At 40.2% G+C, this 12,628-nt stretch overlaps 1 protein-coding gene across 3 annotated transcripts in view; it reads left to right on the plus strand.

Annotated features, from left to right (window-relative positions):
- The window catches only part of PPP1R14C (protein phosphatase 1 regulatory inhibitor subunit 14C), a 53,121-nt gene that overhangs the window by 37,580 nt on the left and 2,913 nt on the right, over positions 1 to 12,628 (plus strand). For 2 of the 3 annotated variants that reach the window (XR_003534963.1, XM_027688126.1), the window contains 2 exons: positions 2,624 to 2,707; positions 4,093 to 4,125. Coding sequence is in view for 2 of the 3 variants with exons in the window: in XM_027688126.1 (XP_027543927.1) it covers positions 2,624 to 2,707; positions 4,093 to 4,125 (117 nt within the window). In the remaining variant the exon portion in view is untranslated. Of the gene's footprint in view, positions 1 to 1,247; positions 1,297 to 2,623; positions 2,708 to 4,092; positions 4,126 to 12,628 lie in introns of those variants that run through there. The other variant, XM_027688134.1, reaches the window with a different exon arrangement.

A 12,628-nucleotide genomic window follows, 5' to 3' on the forward strand; every position in this document is an offset into this window, starting at 1 on the left:
AGGCTCCTGACCTAAGGGCATGTTTTTTATGCCTAACGTAAAACTCTTGAGATCATGCAGGTATAGTAGTTCAGATGGAGAAAAAATGCTTTGATTATGTTTGTTCTTTCAGCCAAAAATAAGAGCAAGAGTTACCTTTTTGGGCTTCCCCCTTCATTTGTGTTGTGTATCGGAGTTCAAATCTGCTGTGAAGTGAAGAAGATACACATGATCTTTTACAGAAAATGTAACTTAATTGAATGGCAGAATGTCAGACACAATTAAAGTTCCTCATTTCGGAAGTATTTCTAATTTTTTTTTTTAATGGCTTTCTGTGATGTAGAGGAGCTGTGTTATCTCTTACACCAAAGCTTCAGCGGTACAGTTGCCCTCTGGACTGATGGCACTGTGAACCTTGAAGATGTAGGAGAAAGTTGACTTCAAGAAGATGAGAGTGAAGGAGGATACAAACAGGGATTTCTTCCACTTTATTGGTACCAATCAGAGTAAACCTAACCTTTCAGGAGCACTCAGCTTCAATGAAGTGTGATCACAAAAAAGAATTATATACCTTACAGACAGTTCCCCCTCACTGTTGCTTTCCAGAATGCTGCTCCAACAGACAAGAGTTCAAAATGTGTATCTGACAAAATATTCAATGTGCTGAACAGCACTTCTGAATGCAGAGAGGTGCCCAATTGGCATTTATACAGGTCAATGAATGGGTATTTTGATAAGTTTACAGTATTAGCAGTAACTCCAGGCGCCTTGTTTTAACAGTATTTAAGATGAGCTGCTTAGATAAAATATTCAGGAGGTTTACTATCTGTTTGGGGAATTTCTGGTTCTTAGTGTGATATGCTAATTAGCGTAGAGTTGGGATAGTAAGCTGCTAAGTATATCACTTAGTTGTGGATTAATTTTTATCCTTTCAAATTCTAATGGCTTTTGCTGAATATCTTTATAGTCTGTGGAAGACTTCTTTCCTCTTCTCCTTGTTGTTTAAATTAGTAATGAGTTTGTATCATTAGCTTAGAAACTCCCTTTTTGCCAGATTGCATTACAATAACTAGTATCTTTGATTCATCTCAAAAAATGTCCATGCTTCCTTTCTAAACCTGCTAACTGGGCAAAGAGTGTTCTTTGTGTATTTTTATTCATTGGGTTTAACGGCCTGTACAACTGCACTATTGTGCTCCTACACGCTTTCCTTCAGAGATGGGGAGTGGGGAACTTAATCATCCAACTTCTGTCCTTCCTTCTCACACTCAAAAAGATGTTGAACAGTTGGCATTTTAGCTGGAGTTTCTGATACAGGTAGTTGTTTGCTACCTTGGTGTTTAACTTCTGTTAGAGTAACTCAAGCTAACTTGTTATCTTCCTTGCTAATATTTGATCTCATCTTTTATCCAGTAGAAAAGTAACTTTAAGAGATGGTGGCTTGATTCCTTGCTCCCGGGCTAAGAATAAGTGTTACCTGGGGCAGTTGCCATTCGAGCTGTTAAATTATGTCACAATTGTTGAAACTTTTGAAAATTGCTGGAACCACCACATTTTTGTCAAAATGTTTCTTTAAAGGATCTTGAAACGTGTTGATGAGGTTCAAGAAGACAGTTGCTGCTGGGGATAGTGGTCTTGTTGCTTCATCCTGACTCTCAAATCCGCCCTTCCTTTGGAGGCTTTCAGGTCCCTGCTTTCATTCAGGAGGTGCCAAGGTGATGCTGTGTTAGTGAGTCGATTGATGGCAGTGTACATGTGGGAAGGGACAGTTTTGCAGTGCCTGTGTGTTGGCTTGGGTGGAGGAGGGACAACAGAGGAGCTGTGTGTCCATGACACTGAGGGCACTATCAGGGTTGGGCTTGATGTGGGAAAGAGCCTAAGACCCGAGTTTTGTATGTGCAGCGAGGTGCTGCGTAACAATTTTGATGAGAAAATACAAAAAATGGCCAGAAGAATATTTTTTGCGTAATTGAAAATGCAATAAATGGTGATATCTGTGGATGATGAATTCTCATTGGGATTCCAGAGTTCAGTGGTCCTTCAAAATGTGTAGACTGCTGCTCTGACTCAGGCAACAATGCACCTGAGGTGCTGATGATGCAACGGGAGAAGTGTGTGGGTGGAGGAATTTTAAGAAAAATTATCTAAAATACTCTATGCCTTAGACTTTGTGCTCCACTGCAGACACTGAAAATCTGAGCTCTTCTGATAGGACATGTATGTCATCCTTGTAAGCCAGCTTTAAGCAAGGGAGATCTTCCACGGTGTTAACAAAATAAGCAGTTCAATCAAGAATGCTTTCAGAGCAATTTTGTGCCCTGCTGCAGCTGTTATCTACTTCCTCTTCCCTGACTACTTCTTCATCCTCTTGCCCAGTACTGTGAGAATAGCATGACTTGTGCTGCTGGGCATGAGTTAGTAACACAGCTTCTGGCTATGAGTGAAGGGTTGCTTAAGAGCCGTCACCTCCTGTGTGGCTGAGGCTTGACCTTCTGCTGGCCTGAGAGCAAGGAATCAAGCCACCATCCCTTACTGATTTCATTCTCTGGCTCCAGGAAGATGGGTTTGTGTGCTATCACTATGCTGCTTTTGAGGTTAGTTAAAGGATGGATCTATGAACTAAGTGGGTATTTTTTCTTTTCAGGAAGAAGAGATGCCAGAAGTAGAAATTGACATTGATGACCTTCTTGATGCAGCCAATGAAGAGGAGAGAGCTCTCAAATTACAGGTAATATTATTTTATAATTTTAAATCAGAATGGGGCTGAAGTAATGCATCTGGATCCATATCTTGTGTTTGATTGAATCCATTGTCAGTGTAGAATTAGAACTGAGAGACCCTTAGGTCTGAGTTTAGCATAATCTACTAGACTGTTCAAAGGTAATCAAAATCCTTTTAGATAAAAAAATTTCTGGAAGATAGGTGATAATAGGAGTAACTAAAAGTTCAAAGAATCCAGTATTATAGGGAAATACGCTAAGCCATATAAGCCTCATTCTAATTTGTACAAGTATAAAAAGTAAAGAACAGAAAACATAGAAAAATAAAGAACAGTCACATAGGAAAAACTGTAAGACCGAGAGTCAGTTATGATGGCCAGATAGTTTCTTTCAGCAGCAGAAGCATACATGCATGTGTATACAGACCAAAAATCTTCCCTTGTCCTTAGACTATTGGCAATTACATCTCTGTCTATGCTAGCTAGAAATTGTAACTCATCAAGCTACCTTGAAGTAACCTGTCAAAAAGCTTGAGGAAAGGTAAGATGATCAGGAACAGGAATTAATATGGAAATTCAAAAGGGGTCTGCTGAAATGACACAGTTCAAAACAGCTCTCTAATTCTTTGAATCCTCTGTGAGGTAGAAGTTAATGAACGGAAGAATGAGAGGGAGAAGAAAAGAAATATAACTGTCTTAATATCCATCTATCTATCTAAATCAAGGTGTAAAACCAATATGAAGGGTCTCTGTTTATAATCTTTTCAGATGCATTACTAAAAGAAAACTGTTCCAGAGTTGTGGTTTGCCCTCAGCTTCTTCTGGGAGGTGACTAATGGGGTGCTTAGATGCAGCACATCTGATTTGAGTGCCTGTTGGCACCCTTTCTCAGTGCCCACTGGCCAGCCACAGAGACGTGGGGCATGGCCCTGGGCTTTTTACTGAGTATTCATTAATAGCTTTACTGCTTCTGTTTAAACTAGCTGCAGCAACTCCCCTGCTAGGAATGCCCTGCTAGGAATAACTGCCTGTATTTCTGCATTACAAAAACTCTGGTGCCCTCACAGAAAGCTGCCTTTCACATTTCTGTTGCTGGAAGAAATATTCTTGGATTCTCCTCCTCTTCTCATTTTTTTTTTTTTTGGAGAGAGGGGTTTTGTAACTTCCTACCTGGAGGAAGAAGCCGTTATCTCTCCTGTTGCAAATCATTCTGATCCAACTAGAGAGCAAAGATAACTTGCTATAACACTTGCTTTTCAGTAGCATCTTCATTCAGTGATTCCTGGTTCTTGCTCCTTTTCTTTCCCCCCTGTCTTGTCAGGTTTCATAGTGTGACTTGTTTATGTTCACTGTTATTCTCTATGGGAACTGACTCTTTCATATTTTGCTTCTAGGAAACTCTTGTAGATTGCTACAAACCAACAGAGGTAAAAGACTTTTCTTAAATACTATTCACGTGTGGAAACTGTAGCTATGTTCAAGATAAAGTAACTTTATTTTTATAGTTATGATAAAGTTATTAGAGGAATGTTAGTGGATAGCTGATGGACTTGGGGCTTTATATCCTGGAAATGTTTGTGCCCTGTCCCTTAACTACAGTAGGAACATGATTTTGCCCTGTGGAGGAACTGCTGGTCATTCCAGCTGAAGTATCGATATTGTCTTCTGTAGTGTCCGTACTGACCATACTGATACTTAAGGCTGTCATGTGATAGAAAAACTAAACAATTCTCATCAGATGGTTAAAATATTTGCATGATAGACTGCACTCTTCAATCTGAAAACATTTAATTTTATCTCTGACAGTAAAATTTTTTATTCTGAGAACTGTTATGCAGATACGCAGCTTGGCTAATTGTATTTGTGAGTGGACTTGAATAGAATTGTGGGGTAACCTGAACTAGCAGGATTTAGTTACTCAACTTTCAACTTGCGTATCTATTAATGTGTCCAGTGCCAATATAGCCTACTTCTCATATAGTAATGTGTGCTTACCGGGAAGAGTAAATATTGTAAAAAAACCTTGGACTCATTAGAAAAAAAAAAAGTCTAGGTCATGGGTCAGTTTGTTGGTTCCATTTATAGAATCAGTGTTTTCCCAGAAGCGGCTGCTGCACAGCATTTAGTAGAGGGGGGTGGCTTACAGGACTCCCCTAATCAGACACCTTTCAGCTGTGTGTGTCTAGTGGGTTGACCCTAGCCAGATACCAGGTACCCACTAAAGCTGCTATCTCACTCTCCCTCTGCAACTGGACAGAGGAGAGAGCTAAAAAGAAAACAGCTAAGGATTCATGAGTAGAGATAAGAGCTGGGAGAGGTCAGTGACTGATTACCTTCATGGGCAAAACAAGACTCAAAGTGGGGTTAGTACCTATATTTATTACTAACAGGATAAGAGCCAAAGAGTGAGAAATAAAACAGTCTTAAAAACACCTTCCCCCCACCCCTCCTTCCTTCCATGTTCTCTCTCCTCCCCCCCAGTGGTGCAGGGGGACGGGGAATGGGGATTGCGGTCAGTTGTTGTTTCTGCCACTGCTCAGAGAGAGGAGTCCTTCCCCTGCTCCTGTGGGGTCCCTGCCACAGGAGACAGTCCTTGATGGACCTCTTCCGCATGAGTCCATCCCTCAGGCAGCAGTTCTTCCCAAACTGCTGTCCCGTGGGTCACTCCTGCATGGGGTGCAGTCCTTCATGAATGAGCTGTACCAACGTGGGTCCCTCACAGGGGCTACAAGTCCTACCCGAGAAAAACCTGCTCCAGTGTGGGCTTCCCTCTCCATGGGCCGCAGGTTTACGGCAGGACCCCGCTCCATCCTGGGCCTCCCACGGGGTCACAGCCTCCTTCATGCATCCACCTGCTCCAGCATGGGTTCCTCCATGGGCTGCAGGTGGGTCTCTGCACCCCGATGGTCCTCCATGGGCTGCAGGGGCACAGCTGCTTCACCATGGTCTGCACCACGGGCCGCAGGGACCTCACGTCCAGTGCCTGGAGCACCTCCTGCCCCTCCTTCTGCACTGACCTTGGTGTCTACGTTGTTATTCACATGTTCTCACTCCGCTCTTCCCTGGCTGGAATTTCTTCTGCGCAACAATCTTCTTTTCTTAAATATGTTATCACAGAGGTGTTACTATTACTCCTGATTGGCTTGGCCTTGGCCAGCGGCAGGAAGTCCGCCCTGGAGCCGACTGGGATTGGCTCCACGGAACAGGGGAAGCTTCTAGCAGCTTCTAACAGAAGCCACCGCGGTAGCCCACCCGCTACCAAAACCCAACCACAGAAACCCACTACAGCATGACTAGAAGCCAGGCGTTGGGTTCTTGAAACAAGGCTTCATATAGGTTGGTTCTTCTGTAATATCTGCAGCTGTTACCACATAAAGTACTGGGGCTTAAGGATAGTCAGACTGTCAGGAAGAACCACTGGGTGGTTGAATAGGCACTTCCCAATCCATCAGATACTTTCTTCAAGACTTTTTCATTTTTATTGATTCCTATGGTAGATTGGGGAAATTCTCCGTAATTGTTATTATAGTTGCTGGTACAAACTTTTTGACAGTGCAGAGAATTCACCTGGAAAGACTTACATGATAACGCATGTGTAGCTCGATCTGTGTTGTACCTTGGTTTCTTTACAGCAGATAACACACATCTCCTGTTGTGGAGATGCTATAATGCCAAGTCTTCAGATGTCTCACTGTAGTAATGCTACACTATAGATGACCCCTGTCAGCCTCCTCCAGCCTTCTCTAAGCAAGTGCAAATGAACCTTGGTGGCTCTTCTTAAGATAGGTGTGAAGACTGATAGGGCATGTGGAGCCTGACATGGCTCTTCTTGGTCATGACCAGGTGGTAGGAACAGGTTGCCAAGAGTTTAACAGTCATTCATGTGCTGACCTCTTATCTCTGTGTTATCTGAAGGCAGATGAAGAAAACGGAGACTCATATAATTACTCTTCTTCCTTCCTCATTGAACGTGTAATGTGAAACTTGACACAATGCAAGGACAAATTCAGTGAACTGAGAAGGGTACATGACAGATGTTAGTGAGTTTTGCACTGGAAACCTTGGTCATAGACCTACAGGAAATACTTGTACCACGCTGGGAAATTAAGTTGGCATGCCAATTCACAGGAAAAAACATCCTGGACACATGTGCTTGACTGCCATCAAGGCACTTGGATGAGGGTGAGATTTTAATACTGAAGTGGTGACTTGCATCTTCAGTCATCTGCTGATGGGATGGAGGCAGCTCCCTTATCTGGGAGAATATTCATCTTCTTTGATAATCTTTTGAGACAGCCAAGTTGAGAGGACTACTTAATCCACTCTTCTGTTAGGATAGTTGCCAAAATGAGTGTCACTTCCCAGCAGCAGCTTTTCTTCATCTATGGCATGTAATACTGCATGACTGCTAACTAAGGCCACTTAAAAATAGAGATTTTTAACATGCCATGTGTGGACTAAGAACAGCCTTTCAGTTGGCTTAAAATCGCTATATGAGGATCCACACTTTGTCTAGAAAATCTGCAATCTTTTTATATTTGCAGAACATTCAAAACTATTAAGGTAATTGACTTGTGAAAGGATTTTTAGAAGATTTGTGGAGAATGGATATGAGCTGGTGGAATTTATCCTGGCCAATCAAATACAGGCAATCAAGTGCACTAGGGTTTTTATCATCAAGGGTAATATAGTTTGCAAAAGGCAGTAATTCCTAACTGGGGAAAAAGTTATGTAATATGATGTCTCTGCTATTTGAACATAAAGAAAAATAGTAGAGGCAGAAAGCTTAATATCTTGAAGCTCTTATCCCATCTGTTAAAAAAAACCTCCAAACCTGCAAATGTATATCTTAAGTCAGTTTTGCTTAGTACCTTCCCTTTAGACTAAAAGGTTAGGAAAGACTGAGGCATTTTTGCATGTGTTCTGGATTGACTTGTCATCAGAGGAAACAGAGTCCACCAGGTCACTTGAAAGATAGAAAGAACTCTGAGCCTCTTTAATAATTTAGTCAAATATAATAGCTAGCTGTAACTTATGAGGAACTGTTATGAAACTTTTCTTCTAATGGAAATATAGCTAGACTGTTGAATGTACTCTAAAATGTTAAAAGCTTTTCTAAGGTAGCAGTTATGGCTGTTTTAATTGGCATGGAAATATGCTTAATGTGGGAACTTTATGTAAAGAGTCATGCACGCTAATTTGAGGGGTATGGTATCTGCTAAATCAGTGCCATAACCAAATTTTGGATCTGAACTTTTGTGGCTGAAGAGTAGCAGGTAGCAGCGGCATCCTCCTGCGTCATCCATGTGCCAGAGCAACCAGTTCTTCATTCAGTCCCATGGAACTGTGGAACCTCTGTCAAGTTGCTATCTCAGTTCTGTCTATATGATGGAGAATCTTAATGTAGATCACAGGGAATTTCAAGTCGCACGTTAGCAGTGTAACAAAGAAATTTAAATATAATCTTCAATCCTGATGATAAGGTTTAGATACTCGACAATAGACTTTTATTTAGGATAGGAAGGCTGTTGTGGTTGTGAAATCAATGAGGTTTTTTCAAGACATTTGCTTTGAAGAAGGCTGACTAAATCTGTGTTACTGTATCTCTGCTATTGGTAGCAGCAAAGCCACTCATTTAGACTGGGCATTGCAGAAAATCTGAAATATTTGTGGTCAATGTGAACTAGAGCTTCCGCTGGTGGGACTGCCAAAGTGATGACAGGAGAAATGACAAGGAAACTCTTAAACTACTATGGGAGGGAAATCCAATGAGTGGGCAATTTTTATGCTGACTCCAAAAGATGCAGCTAAGCAGCACAATGGCTGCAGATGATGAATGTTTTAAGAGAACTGGATTAATTAGATTTGTGATTTATTTACTTCTTTCTTTTCTTATGGAAATATACAAAGCTTCAGATGAATGGGCTGGAGAGCTCTCTCATTCAATCAGGATTAAATCTATCCAGACCATTTTGTTAGTACAATTCGTCACTCAGTGCAAAATGAGAGAAATCGGAGATGAAGTTGCATCATTAAAGAAAGTTGCATTGCCGGGAACTTTGAATTAATAATGATTTTCAGTAGGATTTGCAAACAAACTATGTTGAATTGTTGTGCATATTTTCTGGAAAACTTAGGCAGAGATTTAAGTCATTGACTACTCAATTACTATTTCAGCAGCTTTTAAAACTTCATTTTGAAAAACATAGAAATGCATTTGCTTAACTATGTATTTTGCAAAGTTTAATTCCTCGTTGGAGCAAATGACAGGCTTGTGATGCAACTTTCTAGAGTGGTCTAGGCACTGTGGATTTAAAGCTAAAACCTGTTTTGTTCAGATAATATATGTATTTAGTATGCAGGCATGAGTAGAAGGCTCAATGTCTCTGAAATAGAACCCCTAAACTTTTGAAGGATTGTATATTTATTTTGGTACTACTATGTAATGAGTTATTTCAAGTTATTGTTACTACTTGTTTTTTCAACATAATTGCAAGGTAGCAATATGTAGGATAGCCATTTGAAGCAATAGTCACTATAGATGTGTCCTAAAGCCTCAGTGCAGTGTACGGCCTTACATCTGGGTGAACCTAGGAACTCATAGACATGTATTGCAGGGCAGCTGATGGGTGGTAAATTATTAAGTCACAGTAACTGTATTATGTGCCCATTTTACTTGAAATCAAATAGGACAATTTGTAGAGAAAAAATATTAAGAATCACGCATATTTAAAAGCAATGCAGATGGAGGCATTTCTAGTAAAATGTGATTTCTTGTTCACCCATTTGACCACTGAATTCAGTGAACTAAAACTCTTTATGTGGCTGCTGAGATTTGCTCTATATTGTACTACAGTGTTGGAGGGAATTAATCTTTCATGTTTTCATTTCTGCAAGTACTTCTAACAACTAATAAATACCCGCAGCAATATTCTTCCAAGAATGGAGGAGCAAACGGTGACTTGGCAAGAATAAGCTTGTTTACATGCTGCCAAATTGGAGAATAACTGGACTGCAGATCTTTACCATGGCTAAGCTTTGTGGTATGTAGTTAGTGCCTTGTACAGGGCTCAGTGAGAACCTAAATTGCTGCATATTGTTGTTGTCACTGCATATTGTCGTCCTCTGGACACTGATGGTGCTGTGGCCTCACTGGAGAGAGCGTATTGATGGGATAGTTCAGTGAGGCTACAGACATGCTGCACTTGTTCTTGCTAATAGAAGGCAGCTTCTGGTCCTGTTCTTCCAAAACAACCGTGTCTCATCAGTTCTCTTCTTTCTGTACAATTGGCTTCAGGTTTGAGCCTATATGGTAAGGAGGGTGTTTGGCAGTAGGACAGGTAGTGTTCCCTTTTCTTCTTCCTCCTTCCCACCCTCGCCTACCCCCTTTTCACATTCAGATGGTGCTTTTTTTCTTTTTTTTTTTTTAAGTAATTATTTAATTTCTTCCACAGGTAGCTGTGGGATTGCTCTCCAGACTGCCTGTAGTTTTTACATCCAACCAATCAGACCATCTCCAAGAAATAGCCTTGGGCAAACAGTTAAGGAAATTTTGATTTTTGACTTGGCTGCAGGGAAGTAAAGCTGTGAAGGAAAGCTGACTTAGGATTCATTTCATGCTCTAGTGAAGCAGGTGGACTAGAAACTCTAAATTTTAGTCTAAGAACTAGTCCTACTACATGTGTACAGTTTGTGGAAGAGAAATCTGGAGAGACAGAGTCTAATTAGTTTCCAGAATTAATTGGAAGACTTGAATAGAAAGCCTGGAATTCATTGTTGGGCAAATGACCTCATTAAAACAATGAGTCACACCACCAAAGCAGAGAGGTGAAGTGATTTTCTCCCCTTTCCTGAATTATCATTTCACCTTTGTTTGTCATCTTTTGTTTTGGTTTTTTTTGCCTAAGGCTAAATATAGATGAGTTCAAATGAACTATAGATTTAGTCTCTGTCTCTCATTTAAATTTGCCTTTAGAATTAGAAAGATGTCTTCTAGAAAAAATAATTTAGTATTATAAATTAACAGGATTCTCAGTACTTGTAACAAGGGCATCTCCTTGCAGAATATATGTAAAAAGAATTTAAACCAAGTTTGTGTAAACTTTTGCTTGTTTAAAAAAAAATTATTTTTTATTTTATTTACCAATATACAAAGTGCTGCTGCGGGATTTTTCTTCTATTAAAAGTGGATGTAGCCTGTGTATTCCTGGCTGTAACCCTCCAAGGAATAATAGGTTCTTGAATCTTTAGCTGAATTTTTCTTGTATGTTTTTCAACTCTGTGAATTAAATCAGTATAATAGGTAGGTTGAATTATCTACTTTTAACAAAGATTTGTACATGATCAGCTTTCAGATGCTAAATTTCAGCATATCTCATTAAAGGGGATTTCAATAAAATGCTCTGTGTAAAATGATTTTTGTGTACGGGGTGGAGGTAGATTTGTATATTAAGCCTTGACTCAAATGACCACAAGGAACAAAACTGCAATTTTTGAGTGATGGCTAAAGGGAAAAAAAAAAGGTATTACTGTCATAAAGCGGAGTTAGTTATAAAGTGAAGGCTTATTGAAATGCTGTGAAGTCTCCTTTCCTGCCTCCATAAGGGAAAATGTACATCTTTTCTAGAATGCTGCCTTTTCTTGATGGGGAGCTGCAAAGCAGGAAAGGCGGAAGTGCACCAGAGCAGAACTGTGTTAATGACAGCCAGCTCCATGCAAGTGTCAGATGCAAAATGATACTTAAATCAGAAGTGCACTGAACCAGTGGTGTGGTTTGTGCACCCATGGGACGTGCACAACAGCCCTACTGCATTATGCAAAATGTCTGCCACATATAAAATGCTCTTGTTGGTTTTTACTGTTTCATACTGCAGACCCTTATTTCAAGAAAAAATAGCTCCTGAGGGGTAAAGCATTGTAAATTATTATATATACTTCTTCAAATGAATGCTTCCTGTGCCTTAAGAATAGCTGCAGTTACCTCAGATCTGCTTAGGGGGTTGCCCCTACAGTGTGGTTTATTTTGGCAGCCCTAAGAAGTTTCCAGGTGGTGTCAAACTTGCCTGAAAACTTCAAGCAAATATCTTGTTTTGCAAAAGAAGGCACTTGTGATACCTCTTAAAAATATAAGGGGAGGAATTCCTCTCTTGCTTTAATGTCATATTGAAAAGCAACTGACCCGTGGCTATGTTTCATATCTAAGGGAAACTTGCTCTGAACTCCCCTGAGAGAAAATGGGCAGAGAAATGGCAGAAGTGCCTCCCAAACAGTACCATAGATGTCCCTGTTCACTCTGGATATGCCTCTTCCTTTAAGGCTCTTACTTTCAACTTATTTGAAACTGTTGATCAGTTTCCAGATGCAGTATCTTGTTGCTGCCTTGATGGTGAATGAAGATGATATAGAGTATTTGTGGATTGAACAGAAAATAAAGTTTTTCAAAGGGAAGAACTGCACTTCTACCCATTCTTTCCCAAAGCTGTCTTAATCTGATGTTTTAGCATGGGAGTATAGCGGCTTTTTTTATGGAAAGAGCTGTTGAAAGGTAATAATAGTGGCCTTAATCCCAAGTAAAAATCTTTTAAGATCACTTTAGGGCATTTATTTCTGTAATGATTTTACTGCAGGGCTTTATTTAAGTTTGATAGTAAAAAATCCTAAAGTGTGTTTATATGTTTCAAGCAGCACCACGCCACATAGTTTTGCATTATCTGTCAGGTCTTTACAATGATGAAACATTGAGACAACCAATGCAAAGTGCATTGAAAACTGTGAATTTTCAAAGTAATGTCTTCCTCATTTCTCTGATTTTTTGAGTGGAAAAGTACTGGATTCTGACAAGTTTAGAGTAGACATTGTTGCAGTGGCTTGTGCCCATGTGAAAAAACATAACTTCTAGAGGGTAGAGGGGGAGAATTTGGTGTCTTAACA

Source organism: Neopelma chrysocephalum, unplaced genomic scaffold (assembly GCF_003984885.1).
Source record: "Neopelma chrysocephalum unplaced genomic scaffold, ASM398488v2 Primary Assembly neopelma1_23, whole genome shotgun sequence".
Classification (NCBI taxonomy): Eukaryota; Metazoa; Chordata; class Aves; order Passeriformes; family Pipridae; genus Neopelma; species Neopelma chrysocephalum.